The sequence below is a fragment of the Mauremys reevesii genome, linkage group 8 (genome assembly GCF_016161935.1).
Source record: "Mauremys reevesii isolate NIE-2019 linkage group 8, ASM1616193v1, whole genome shotgun sequence".
In the NCBI taxonomy this organism is placed as follows: Eukaryota; Metazoa; Chordata; order Testudines; family Geoemydidae; genus Mauremys; species Mauremys reevesii.
Window position 1 is genome coordinate 4,998,914 of NC_052630.1, and position 15,106 is coordinate 5,014,019.

At 41.5% G+C, this 15,106-nt stretch overlaps 1 protein-coding gene across 7 annotated transcripts in view; it reads right to left on the bottom strand.

Moving 5' to 3' along the window:
• GRIA1 (glutamate ionotropic receptor AMPA type subunit 1) overlaps positions 1–15,106 on the bottom strand; it is a 159,940-nt gene that overhangs the window by 43,063 nt on the left and 101,771 nt on the right. For all 7 annotated transcript variants that reach the window (XR_005583659.1, XM_039484516.1, XM_039484517.1 and 4 more), the window contains 4 exons: positions 12,214–12,318; positions 9,627–9,737; positions 8,590–8,796; positions 6,103–6,473 (listed from right to left, as the gene is read on the bottom strand). Coding sequence is in view for 6 of the 7 variants with exons in the window: in XM_039484516.1 (XP_039340450.1) it covers positions 6,103–6,473; positions 8,590–8,796; positions 9,627–9,737; positions 12,214–12,318 (794 nt within the window). In the remaining variant the exon portion in view is untranslated. The remainder of the gene's footprint in view (positions 1–6,102; positions 6,474–8,589; positions 8,797–9,626; positions 9,738–12,213; positions 12,319–15,106) is intronic.

The following is a 15,106-nucleotide window of genomic DNA, read 5'->3' on the forward strand; positions in this document are numbered from 1 at the left end:
TTTAACTGTACTGGTATTGGTAGAGCAGCACAATTTTCATGAGTAGACAAGGCCTAGCTCTCAAACTGTTGTAAGTTTGGGTGATTCTGAGTGTCTAGTCTGTGCGTGTCAAATTGTGTTTTGGAAATAGCGAGGATTTGGTTATTTACTTCACACTCCTCATCCTGCAAATCCTTGCAGAATATTTAGTAGCTCTCTGGAAAGGATGTCTGTGATGAGGAGCTCTTTACTGGGCCTGTATTTCACATTTAACGAGTACTTTTGCAATTTCACAATCATTTTCTGAAGTCTAGGTGGTGCTATGAACAGATCAATAGTTTAATGGTCTGTTTCAGCCTTGACTGATTTCTGCCCATAAGCGTATTCATGAAACCACTCGCTACCCAAAACAATTTCTTTTTCTTTTTCAATCTGAGCATAGTTCTGGTGTGCTTCAATCAGTACTTTGGAAGCATAGAATCTAAGGGCAGCTAGGACAAATATGATCTACTTTTTCCTCCTGCCTAACCCAGAGCATATAATTTCACTCAGTAATTCCTGCACTGAGACCACTGGGCAATCGTCTTGCAGAGGGACAACCACCAAACTATATGGGCAGGCATCTACTGAGCATTTAGGCTCTGCACTGTTAGCATCAAAATATTGCAGCATCTATGCTCTTTTTAATTCCCAAAAAGCTTTCTTCTTGTCAGTGACACACCTTCTTAAGCAGCAATTGCATGGGGCATGTTAGATGCATTGGTTTAATATGTTAACTTGCCTCTGAATCTCTGTAACCTCTCCTTATTTTGGGGTATTTCTATTAAGACAGTTGCCTTCATTTATCGACTTTCTTGCAAATATTTGGTTTTCCTTTGATCTCATACAGTAAGCATACAAGGCCCAGGACTGCTGCTATGTGAGTACTTCCTATTTCCAGTCACCTGCTGTCTGTCGGGATTACAAAAGGTAAATATCCCTGTCAGGTGGCAGGGGCTGATATCCAGCCAGTCCAGGGGATGCTGGTTACCCTCCTCCCCATCCCAAATACACTAACCTTTCACAACCCCCCTGCATCTGCACAGGGGCACTCCACACAAAGTCCCCTCACCCCAAACTCCAGGATTACCCCATTCTCAGTGACACACCATAGTATCCTGTCCCCAGGCACACGGACCCAATGACGCTTTACAGAATGCCTATTTCGGGGTGATACGCTACAGCAAACCTACCCCTCCATCACGACAGTTCAGACATGTCTCCCTCCACATGTAGTGATGCACCCCAAGAGCCCATGTCCCCACAGTGAGAAATACAGAGGAACCATTGCTATGCTGTCTGACATCCCGCAGAAACTTCCCCTCCCCTTCTCTCCACTCAAGCCATACCCCACAGAAATCTCCTCCTTCCTTCCCCCACAACAACTCCCCACAGAATCCTCCCCAAGGATGCATACCCCCAAATACCTGCCCGCCCAGCAGAAAGTAATTTCACACCCCCCCACTCTGGAAAGGACCCTCCCCCAACCCTGAGGCCTCTGAACAATCATACTGCCAACTAGCATTCCAGAGCACTTCTCCCATCTCGACAGGGCCTCAGTCCCATCCCCACCACACACTGGGACATTCCACAGGATCCTCAATAGAATGACATCCCTGCACCACCAAACTGTCTAACCCTGATCCTAGTTCCCCTGGCTAACCTCAGCAGCAGGCATCCTCTGACAAATGGAAACCCTCATTCAGGTAGCCCGTTGACACCGGGATGTGAACAGGACGCTTGGGTTCACAGATGACTGGGGGATGCTCATTTATTTTGGTTGTTGGACGCCAAACATGACACAGCCCCTCAAAATAGTGAGATATGGCTGCACTGCTTATATAGCTTGTCCTGTCACTTGACAGGATGGGTATACACAGGGTTTTGCTGTGGTGGTCTCTGCTGAAGGACAAGCTACTGTTACTAAGGTAGCCAACAAAGATGTGGAAGATAAAAATACCCCACAAGCAACTGGACACAGATCCGAGCAAGCAGATTTTATAATAATAAAAATAATTGGTCAACATTTTTTGTGTTAAAATATTTCTGTCAGAAAATGCAACTGTCTTAAAATCAAAATTTTCTGTGGGAAAATGTCAATTTCAATTATTTTTTTCAGCTTTACTATCAGGAGAATGGAAACAAAAACAATCATTTAGAGTTGACATTTAAAAATGAAACACCATTTTACATTTTGAAATGGCAGTTCAAAAGAAAAAATGCCATTTCAAAATGTTGAATCATTTTAATTCACTCAAAAATGTTGATATTTTTCATTTTGGTATTTTTTAATCAGACAAGTTTCCGAATTTTTCACTCTGCAAACAATTTTCAATATTTCAACTTGCTGTTTCAATTCTGAATGAAAACTAATTTCAAAATGTTGAAACTTCCTGAGACAAAAATTCCTGACCAGTAATAACAACAACAGCAACCACAACAATAATTATCTGGTCCTAATGCATGCAGCCAAGTTAAGAGATGGTCTTAAAGGTTAAACTCCTCCCCACGGGTGTTCATAGGGAAAAACTTTCTAAACACTTCTGGTAGACGCCTGATAATCAGTGATCAGTGATGACCTTTAAAACATATTAATACTATAAATGTCATATCTACCAGAGTACCTTTGGAAGCTTTTTTCCTCTGCTATCAAGCATTTCATTAATATTTTGCCAAACAGGCAACAAACAGTCAAGAACCCAGGCATACAGGCACTTTAATTTTCATCATACAAGAGCTTTTGCTGTTGTTGTTTAGTGTTATTGCTATTTGCTGATGGAATCATTTCTTGTTTTATCCCCCAGACTCTCACTGTCCTCTCAGCATGTGTAAAATTAACTTCCATTTACAGCCCACAATGCCCCAAACAGAATGAATGTTATCTGAGGCTTCGAATAAAAGAAAAACAAGACCAAAAAAAAACAGATGGAAAAAGGCCTTCTTTGATTCGTTACTAGAGTAGATTTGATCTTTACGTCACTAGGGAACATAAATAGAGAAAGCAAAGAAGCCAGTCTATAGAATAATTTTTCTGCAACTCTGCTTTACGAGCCAATATTAGGCTTGGAAAGGGTCTTATTCTAAATGGTGGATCAAACCAAAACACAGGACTGGAACACTAGTGAACTTCTGTGAAGTCTGGATCCACACCCTCAAGCCACATCTTGTTTCTATCTCTATAACAGCCATGCCGAGCCCATAGATTTAAAGCACTGCTCCCCCTGACACACACACACACCAACCCTGACACTGGATCTGTCCAAATCCAGATCTAAACTCATGCTTTTGATTCATCTCCAGCAGAACTGGGCAGGAAATAGTTTCCAAAATAGTTCCCCACCCTGAAAAAAAAAGATTTCAATTTTTTTCCCATTCCCAATTGGGACAAAAGGTCAAAATCACCAAAACTTTCACAAACTGACTAATTTAAAAATTTTTAGTTTGGGTCAATTGAAACAAAAACATTCTGATCATTTAAAAACATTTAGTTTTCATCATGTCTCTCATTTTTTTTCAATCTTTTTGGGTTTTTGCCTTGATTGGGATTTTGACAATTTCAGAATTTTAGTTTCATCATTTTGTCGAGTAGGGAAATTCATCAAAAATCAACCCTTTCCTGTGAAGTTTCAGTTCCGATGAATCGGTATTTTTCAGCCAAAAAAAAAAAGTTGTTAAAAAATATCTGACCAACTCTAATATACAGGTTTCAGAGTGGTATCTGTGCTAGTCGGTATCAGCAAAAACAACGAGGAGTCCTCGTGGCACCTTAGAGACTAACAAATTTATTTGGGCATAAGCTTTCGTGGGCTAAAACCCACTTCATCAGATGCATGGAGTGGAACATACAGCAGGGAGGTATAAATGCACAGCATATGAAAACATGGGAGTTGCCTTACCAAGGGGGGTGGGGGTCAGTGCTAACAAGCCAATTCAATTAAGGTGGAAGTGGGCTATTCTCAACAGTTGACAAGAAGGGGTGGAAATCACTTTTGTAGTGCTAATGAGGCCAATGTAATCAAGGTGGCCATTTCAAACAGTTGACAAGAAGGTGTGAGAATCAGCAGGAGGGAATTAGTTTTTGTAGTGACCCATCCACTCCCAGTCTTTATTTGATGGTGTCCAGTTTTCAAATTAATTCAAGTTCTGCAGTTTCTCATTAGAGTCTGTTTTTGAAGGTTTTTTGTTGAAGAATTGCCACTTTTAAGTCTGTTATTGAGTGTCCAGGGAGAGTGAAGTGTTCTCTTACTGGTTTTTGAATGTTATAATTCTTGATGCAGAGAGTCCTGTGGCATCCGACGAAGTGGGTATTCACCCATGAAAGCTCATGCTCCAATATGTCTGTTAGTCTATAAGGTGCCACAGGACTCTTTGCTGCTTTTGCAGATCCAGACTAACACGGCTACCCCTCTGATACTTGATAATTCTTGATGTCAGATTTGTGTCCAAATCTTGTATCCAAATTCTGACATCAAGAATTATAACATTAAAAAACCAGTAGGAGAAAACTTTACTCTCCCTGGACACTCAATAACAGACTTAAAAGTGGTAATTCTTCAACAAAAAAAACCTAGAAAAACAAACTCCAGTGAGAAACTGCAGAACTGGAATTAATTTGAAAACTGGACACTATCAAATTAGGCCCAAATAAAGACTGGGAGTGGATGGGTCACTACAAAAACTAATTCCCTCCTGCTGATTCTCACACCTTCTTGTCAACTGTTTGAAATGGCCACCTTGATTACATTGGCCTCATTAGCACTACAAAAGTGATTTCCATCCTTTCTTGTCAACTGTTGAGAATAGCCCACTTCCACCTTAATTGTATTGGCTCGTTAGCACTGACCCCCCACTTGGTAAGGCAACTCCCATCTTTTCATATACACACTGCTTACTGTATTTTCCACTCCATGCATCTGATGAAGTGGGTTTTAGCCCACGAAAGCTTATGCCCAAATAAATTTGTTAGTCTCTAAGGTGCCACAAGGACTCCTCTAATATTCAGTTTTCTCTTCATTATGTGAGGAGTGTACATCTACCACTGCATCAAATACTCCTCACTTGAGAAACATTATTTACTTGATGTACAATTTTTGTAAGCAAAGAATACTTGTTAGAGCCAAGTGAAAAGTATTTTTTTGCATGAAATGCCAGACTGGAGAGAGTTTGTATTATTAACCCTATTGCTAGAAAGGAAAAATAAATAAAAACCAAAAATCACTGGTTACCAGTGCAATTGCAGGAATGTTACTTCCATAAAAGGAAGGCAAGCTTTTTGGATGGTCCGAGGAAACTTACTGACAAAAAATAAATGCAGAATTTGTAAAGATGATGACTGGATCTTCTAATTCAGTGACTAATTTGCACATTCTTTTTTCATGAGAGCTTTTGCTACATGGTTTCCCCATGTCACAATTTTTTTCTGGTATTTTTCCCAGCTTTGCAGCCAACTTACCATATTGTGCCAGCCTTTTATTTAGATGCAGTGCTAAGGAAGCATTTAGCCCTCTGGTGCTTTGCAACTCCTCCTTTCCTTACATACACTTGAACCCTTGACTATAAAATGGGAGGACATAGTGAAAACACAGCACCTCTCCAAGGGGCCAGTGCCATCGACTGCAATTCAATGTATTTTACAGTCTTTGGCAAGATGTGCCTAAGCATTCATTGGGAACATCAAATCATCAATAAAATAAAACTTTCTTCCATTGTTTTACTGGGTTTTCAAAGCTTCCCTGCAAAGCCAGGATGACTCTTTTGTTCAAAGAGAAATGACATTGACAACAAAATGAAAGATAAGCAAAACTGGCTGGGTGGGGCAGGTAGTTTTGCAGAAGCTTGTTGTTTGGAATTTTGTTTTTCAAAACCAAACCTAAAACTAGGGTGGTACGTCTTAAAAGCAGCATTTTATCTGAGCTCCAGTGTTTATAGTGTTGGGTAAATGATCACTATTTTGGCCCATTTCTAAATATATGTGTAGTTCAGAAATTAAACTGAATGAGAAAAACAGAAAGAGGGTCGAAAAGCATCCAAAAGGACTGAAAATGCATGAATTAGAAGACTGTTTGTGTGTGAAAGGTAACCAACCTTGGTGAAATATCGCATCCTTGCTGCATAAAGGCTCCCAGGGAGAACCAAAGACTGTTAAATATCCCAAATTCATTAGTCTGGTCACTGGGCGGCTGGTCGCGCCCTTCCTCGAACTCCTCAGTATGCCATTCATAAGGGCTGAAGCGGCTGACCAAGAACAGGACAACGCTTACTCCAATGTAGGCAAAAACAATGCACATCCAAATCTCATAAGCCAAGGGATCCAGAAAGGAAAAGACGCCTGGCTTGGATTTTTGAGGTTTTTTTATCATGATGGATATGCCCAGGCTCATAAATGGCTTGGAAAAGTCTATGACTTCTTCTCGGACGAGGGTGATTGTTAATGGTGCAACAGCCACATCAGCTCTCTGAAAGGAGAGAGAAACACCAGATACAGTTTGTAGATTACATGTACCAACATATTCCATCACCAGCCTTCTCTTTCGCCTTCCTTCTACTGTACACTCCCAATCCACTCTCTGATTTCATAGGAAGATTTAATCAGGAGAAATGAACTACTAGAGAAACGCTTAAAAAAAATCACACCAGCATGTTATTTCCTTTCCTATTATTACTGATTGCGAGTAGGTTTAAAAATCAGACATCTTTCCTTTCCCAGACAATCAGGTCCTCTTGTCTGATTCATACATTGATGTCACAATCCAAGGCTAGTGACATCTCATTTCACTATCACGTTGCACAATTAAGAAATGACAAAGTAACAGAGTCTTATCACACACACACAGCAGAAGAGACAGGAAGAACGTCTACTGACTGGATGATGCCAGGATGTTTATTTTCAGCAGGAGATGCTTTTCTATTGCATGACTCATATAGATGAAGGGAAATATTTTCAAAAAAGCCAAAGCCACTTTTGAAGATCGGATGAAGGCTCCTAATTCATATAGGGCTAGATTTAGAAAGGTATTTAGGTGCTTACAGATGCACCTAGTCAGATGTACAAAAGTTCCTAACTTCTATTGACTTTCATTTCAATTTTCCCAAAGGCGAAATTGAGACTGTCCCATGGAAAATGTTACTTTTGCAGAAACTGCATTTTCTGTGTCAGAAAATCATTCCAATGGAAAACTCCCAACCAGCTGTAGTGAGTAGTGATCAAGCCATCCAGCAACCAGACATAAATATAAGTGATATGATGCATGATAAGGATAGAAATACTAACAGCAAGAAGGAGATTCTAAGAGAGCCCATTTTGGTGTTAAGAGTCTGACTAAGCAACAGGCTGAGATTTCAAACCCAACCATTTCTAGGTGCTACTCCAGGGGTCGGCAATCTTTCAGATGTGGTGTGCCGAATCTTCATTTATTTACTCTAATTTAAGGTTTCACGTGCCAGTCATACATTTTAACATTTTTAGAAGGTCTCTTTCTATAAGTCTATAATATATAATTAAACTATTGTTGTATGTAAAGTAAATAAGGCTTTTAAAATGTTTAAGAAGCTTCATTTAAAATTAAATTAAAATGCAGAGCCTCCCGGACTGGTGGCCAGGACCCAGGCAGTGTGAGTGTCACTGAAAATCAGCTCATGTGCCGCCTTTGGCACCTGTGCCATAGGTTGCCTACCCCTGTGCTACTCCTTCACAGCTCTATCAGAAAAAAGTTGACAAAATGGGTGTGCCCTGGGTGTTGGTTTTGGGGTAGGATGGCTGGGTTATTTACCTCTGAGGACTCCTTTAAATGGCTACTCTGCAGTGGGAGAAACTCTCTGCATAATTGTACGTTTACCTCCTGGAAAAAGTTGATTATATTATGCTCCAGATGCTAGTTCATTAAAATGTATCTTGTAGGATGGGAAAGGTCACACTGGTTGCTGTGGGCTCGACCTTAAGAATGATACTCTAATTCCATGGAAACTGACTGCACTAATAGACATCTAACAGCAACAAGGCAATGGTGACACGATGAAAGGGTCATATTGTTCCATCAAAATGAACAAGAAATAATAGAGATGTAGCTGGGGTAGCATTAAAAATCCAAGCAACACATAAAGATGGAAACATTCAAAACATGAAAGGGAACTCAATAAAGAGAGAGAGATGGAAAGGGTACCATTGGTACCTTAATAGGACCACCATCTCCTGCATTTGGGTGCATAGTTCAGTGCTTAGGTGCACTAGGGGGTACACAAAGGTGCTGATGCACAAACTCAAAATTTGGATGCCTTACTGAGGTGCTGTAATAAGGCCCATTATCTATCTATTTCTTGAAAGGACTTTGGCTGCTGAGGGCAGGAAATACCTGAGATGAGTGAGAGTCAAAACTCCTCCCTGTCCTATTTTTGTCCTAAGTGAAGCTGTTCCCGGCTCACCTGGAAGCCGGAAGTATCAGAAATCTTTCCCAACCAAATCTTGAAGAATTTGACAGTGTGCCTAATCCATCAGTTTGCCTTTGGGCCTGGTAGCTACACTTTTTGAGGTCCACTCAGAATCAATTCCTGTAATTATGAAGGTTGGAAACTTACTCCATAAACCAGCTCTCCCACCATGCCATTCCATGCTTTATTGTCAGGGTCCCGGGCTCCGTACTTCCCATCGCTCACTATCTCCAACCTGTATTGGTAGCCAACATGCTTAGCGATCTCGGCAGCAAGCTCCACGCAGTAGCCTTCATACCTCTCATTGCCTTCAAACTGGTTGGCATTCTTCTTGAGCATCACATATGGATCTTCCTGGCAGAGAGTGGACAAATTAGTGAACCATGCTTCCCCTTTTGCCCCCAGAGATGTTCAACTTGTGTTCTGCTCTCAGGAAGGGATGCTAGATACGATTCCCAATGCTCTTTCAAAACACTAATGATGGAATCATTTACAAAGTGGTTCGGCACAGCCTGTTCCACAAAAATTTGGGCTAGTAAGTTGCCTGTTTGAGGTTTCTATTGTGCAGAATTTGGTAGCAACCCTAGCTGGGGTGGACCTAACCAACAAGGAAAACTGATAGGAATTCTTCAAGAATCTTTGGCAGAGATTCCAAAAGGGAAATCATACCTTCTACCTGAGGATCCCTTATCATTTCACAAACAACTGAGTGAGCCTTCATCAGCCAGTCTCTGTGAGATAGGCATGTACATTGGTGCATCATGTCAAACATTATGGAGGCGCCTATTGCTGCTCCATAATACTGGCTGAGCTGAGTTTTGCTCTTAAAGCAGGGATTCAACCTCTTTGTTATGTATGAGGAATACAGTGTCTCCTTCCTAAAATTACAGCACCTGCTCTGTGGGTGCACAATATAAACCATTGCTACAATGTACCTACTTTCCCTATGTTGATGTCCCTGCTCACTGCCTGCCATACTTCCTTGTAGTTCTGTGTTAAGAGGGGAGACATCTTAAGTACTTGTTTGATTATAAGGCAACAACAAGTTTTTATGGGCCACCACTGGAAGCTGTGATTATACGCAACATGTATTACAGGGAAAGGGTACACAGCACAACAAGGAGTGTGAGCGGAAGAGAAAGGAGTGAGGGAGACCTGTGGATTAGACATGCCAGAGAACTTACTAGAATAGTTGTAACTATGTAAGTCCGATTCTGTAGAGTCACGGATTCATTGTCACCTTGGGAATCTGTGGCTGTGGGAAGAAACTTATCATCTTCGTTCCAATAACCAATCTGTTAACGACAGAAAGAACATGAAACTCTGCTGTCCTCCAAGCCTGTTTCTAGGACAAGCCAAGAGGAGAACAATATACCAATATGATTGCCCTGCCAGCTTTAGCTGTCTCAGGGTGTTCATCACAACCAGACCTCTACTGCTCCCACACTCCTCACCTCTTTCCCTGTCCTGGCCTTGAAAACCCCAGAAAAATTATGACACATACTGTGCATAATGTACAGGGGTAAGCAATAACCACACGATAATAATGGAAGTACCACAATTTCCCCCAATACTTAGAGGAATAAATAACAAAAGAATCTGACATCACTGTATGCTGACTGCTGGTAAATAAATTTTTAATGGTGACCACTCTTAATGTATGATGGTCTCTCTAGGCTGATACAAGTCTTGTGTCACACCTCAGCTCTTGCACAAGTGTAAAATTAAATTCTAGGATGCCTTGCAGAACTAAGACAAGATGGGGAAAAAAAGCAGGAGACTTGTTAGAAAGAGAAGAAAGGACCTGCCCCGCTGCAAAAAGTTTAGAGTTGCACATGTACCTAAAAAGCTGTAAGGGGCAGAATTCTTGGTGTTACTCTGTGTTTATTAATAATCAGGGATACAGTCCACGCTATCACTGCTCACAGGCAAAGCAGAGAGCTGGAGAGTATCAATAGGAAGATCATTCTTGAGCTGATCTTATTTGAAGGCTTGATTTTTTAAGAGGTTTTCCATCGTATCATGTTTGGATGAAGTTGCATAAGCTCTGCTGATGTGAAAGGGATTTCTTACCACACGATGCGGGAAAGAGTATTAATGCAGGGCAAGACCAAAAACCCGTGGAGGGCAGATTAGAGCTCACGGCAATGCAAGAGATAGAACCTAGAGAGGCTTCTTCTCTCTTTACTGCACAGAAAAATGGAAAGTGTGTGAGGAAAGAGCTTCCACACACTGCTCTAGGGCAGCACAAAGGGAGAAAACACATATTTACTTGGCATTTCTCACCTGATTGATCCCATTTACAGCTCATGTGTTGGAAGTGAAGGGCACGGGACTTGCAAGTGAGGGCTTGATTTTTTGCAGTGAATATACAGTATAAAACCGTATCTAGTACGTCTCCGGGACCTATCTTGACCTCACATGGAAGGTAACAGCAAAACTCTCAGTCACTTATATGGGGCAGGATCAAGACCTCTGTATCTTACGCTCATATACTGGTTATTTATTTATTTGTATTGTGGTGGTGCCTAGGAGTCCCAACCATGGCTCAGGAAGGACACAAAATTCATATCTACTAATTCAATTCATATGGCCACAGTGAAGGGAAAAAAAATCTCTGACTAGTGAAGAGGGTTTTCCTCATGCAGGCCTCCAGGGGGCCGGAGTGAACCGATTGTTACCAGAATAAAAAAACAAAACAAAACAGTAGGAAATACTTCCCAAAATGAATAAAACATGTCAGGAAGTGCAGTTCTACGGGCCCTTTTTTGATGGGCTCCGACTTCACATCTGAAACCAGGAGGGTCAATATAATATTGTGCGATATTGCTTCTGTTGAAATGAAATGTATGTGCAGCTGTCAGAACTAGATGATGAGATCAAATTAGATGATCGTAGTTGTCCCTTCTGGCTTGGGAATCTATAAACCATATGCTATTTCCCCCCTAATTAAACACACATGTATTGTTTTTCAGTTGGTGACATAAATCTCACATTATTTAAGGTTTAATAATATTGATTCTGTTCAGGGCTTTGGAGTGTAGCCTGTAGCTGGAGCGCGGAGCAGCTCCAGAGCAGTGGAGCTGCAGGTTTTTGCCTGGAGCTGGAGCGGAGCCGGAGCACAGTCCAAAGCCCTGATTCTGTTCCCTGAATAGTTCCAGCATTCTTCATTCTCCAAACCTGTCTTCTCAAGCAGTTTAAATTCCAAAGGACAGAAGGAAAAAAATTCTCTCTCTGTTTGAAAGTTTTCTATATGGAAGAGGAAGATAAACACACGGAGCCTGTTTTTCAAAAGTATTCCGCACTGAGTGAACACACCATGTGCCGGGCTCTTTTGAAAATCTGGCTACTTATTTTGGTGCTTAAATGGAAGCTGAACCCTTCTGAAAATCTGGCCCTGATTGTGAACCCGACTGAAAATTCTGGCAATTGTGTGGGATTTCCAAAAACATTCTGCACTGACCTAACTCGGCTCCCAAGGATGTTAGTGGTGTAAAACTCGCACTGACTTCAATGGGAGTGGTGTTAGGCCAAATGCTGAGCATTGTTAAAAATCTCCTCCGTATTTTGTATGTAAGTAATACAACACGGTTTCTCGTATTTTTCTTCACTCACACTGAGCGATGGAGTTACCACTCATAGCTACTCTACTCATGAATTCACCCTCTTAAGACTCATGAGGAGAAATGGCCTCCAAGAGACAAGACCATCCTGTGCCAGACACCTTGCCCACAGCAGTTAAACAGGAACAGAAACCCTCCTCTGCTTTACCTTCCTGATCCCATCGTGTTTCACTTCGATCACGTGGAGGGTGTAGTTGGTCCGACGTCCTTTCTCGTTAAACTGAACATTGCCGGTTAACCCTTCAAAGCGCACCTTAAAAGAATAAATATAAATGAGGAGAGCAACTTGATCAGCTTCTCATTCTGCGGTTGACTACCGGCAGTCACAGCAGATGGGAATCAGCAGAGTATTCCCTGCCAGGTCTGGAGACAATGCAGTTGCAACTGTAGTTTCATTCATAGAATCATAGAATATCAGGGTTGGAAGAGACCTCAGGAGGTATCTAGTCCAACCCCCTGCTCGAAGCAGGACCAAACCCAACTAAATCAACCCAGCCAGGGATTTGTCAAGCCTGACCTTAAAAACCTCTAAGGAAGAGATTCCACGACCTCCCTAGGTAACCCATTCCAGTTCTTCACCACCCTACTAGTGAAAAAGTTTTTCCTAATGTCCAACCTAAACCTCCCCCTCTGCAACTTGAGACCATTACTCCTTGTTCTGTCAATGTGAACAATGTGTGTCTATTACTCTGCTGTTTTCACTTACTTACTTGGGACCCAACACTAAGGGAAAACTCTGAACTTGCTAGAGAGACAAGGTGGATGAGGTAATATCTTTCACTGGATCAAGTTGGTGAGAAAGACAAGCTTTCGAGCCACACAGAGCTCTTCTTCAGGTCTGGGAAAGGTACTCCGAGCATCACAGCTAAATGCAAGGTGGAACAGATTCTTTGGCATAAGTAATTAGCACATATTCTAATCTAAGGGACCATTCAAGGTAGAGTGGACTGTTAACACTTCTGCAGTCATAGGACCAAAAGAGGGAGTTAGTGGATTACAGATTGTTGTAATAAGCCATAAATCCAGTGTCTCTGTTCAGTCCGTGATTTTTACAGTCTGTCAGAGTAATGAACCCTCACTCCTGGCCTTCCTCCAAGCTCATCATCAGAAGCAAGCTCCCCACAGACCAGGACACACCAACTTAAAGTAGCACCAGACCCTGCCAGAGCTACAGATGCAAAACCTACTGAGGTATCTCCACTGCTGCAATGATCAACACCCTCCACAACACACCTTTCAAAATCCGTGGATCCTACCCAGGCCAATCACACCGCGTGGTGTACCTCATCCAGTGCACTAAATGCTCCAAGAACAACTATGACAATCACTAAGCTCTTGAATGAAAACATACAGGAAAATGATAAAATATTGTGTGGGTCTCAAGACTGGGATAGCAGGGGCTTTTCAGATCAGGAGGATTAAGATGCAGGGCCCAGTGACTGGAATGGCAGGGGCCATGAACCTCAGAATTAGGGAATGTCAGTAGAGTTTTGTGTCGGGAACACAGAACAATAGACCACTGGATTGCGAGTCAGAAGAGTTTGGGTTCTGTCCTCAGCTTTATCACTAGCCCTGGGCAAGTCACTCCCCCCCTCTGTGCCTCAGTGTTCCTGTCTGTAAAATGGTGATAGCACTTACCACCTTTATAATGGTGCTTTGAGAAGATGCACACACACAAAAAGCAGTAAATATTGTAATTGTGAAGGAAACAACCTGCTCCTGTGCTATGCCTGTTTTCTAACCATTGCCATGGGACTTGGCACAAACATCTACCAACGTTTTCTAAAACTTTTTCAGAGAAATGGATGTGCCCAGTGGTATTTGGAGAAACAAAGGTTTTTCTTCCCACAAGGCACAACATATTTATCTCTTGTGGGGAGGGGAGGGAGACTGAAGTAGCTTAAAAGACAGCAGCATTAGAAATTCAGAGTAGCATTTTTCCCCCCTTGCAGTCTCTGGGCCTGAGCTGTGGATGACCCCTTTTGATATTTATTCTCTCTGGGACATTTTGAAACAGGACCTCGATGGCTTCAAAATGCAGGCTAAATGATGCAATCGTACTTTTCATTTTTCCATGCTGAGTAGTCATCTACTACACCAATTCCTTTTATGTTTATAAATGAAATGGTAATGCTCTCATTTCCCCGTATGATAGGGTGGGAAGAGTTGTCTTTATCATCTCTGTGGGAGCCCTGAGAATACCCTCTGGCTTTTCAATCAACCCCTACTCCCATATTTCCTTTTTGATCCAAATTCCCTTCAAAACACAAACAGTCTGTCCTTTAATTAGTTAGAAGGGGTCTCTGTGAAGGGACTACAGACATGTTTTTCCACTCCACCTAGCAGTGAGAACATCCAAGCCTCAGGAATCATTAAAGTAAACTCTCGATTCCTGATCTTTAGAAGTGCCAAGTACCCACATGTAACTGAAGCCAACTGGAGGGTTTAAATGCCCAGACCCTGTGAAATGAGACATTAGGATCCAAGTCCCTCCTGGCTCAGAGACTGAAAAATGAGAACTCGAATCTAGCTCTTGGTTAGCAGCCAAATGTCCAGATATGTAGTAACTAGAGCTGGTCAAAAGAATACCAGTTATTTTTGCGGGAGTTATTTTTAATTTTTTTAGTTTCCTGCAGGAATTTTCTTTTTTTTCTTTCCTTTTTTTTTGTAAAGAAAAACTGAAAACCAAAAATGTGGTTTTCAGGCCATTTTTTTGAGGGGGAAAAAAAAGTGAAAGCTAAAACCCATAATTTTTTTTACACCAAAATCCAAACCGAAATCCAATTATTTTTCCCGAAAACCATTAATTTTATCAAAACATTTTTAGTTTCTTGTTCTTTGCTGAAAAACTGAAAAAACAATCATTTTGGCAAAAAAAGCCATCCGTCACTGAAAAAAAAAATTCAACCCACGTTAAGGCCAATTCTTTTGATTTACTGGATTTAGTCTTGATGTGAATGCTGCAGCATATACAATAATTTTTCATTCTTGCTGTTGCCATCAGTGAGACATTCCCTTCCCTAAACAGTAGCAGAGGTTGC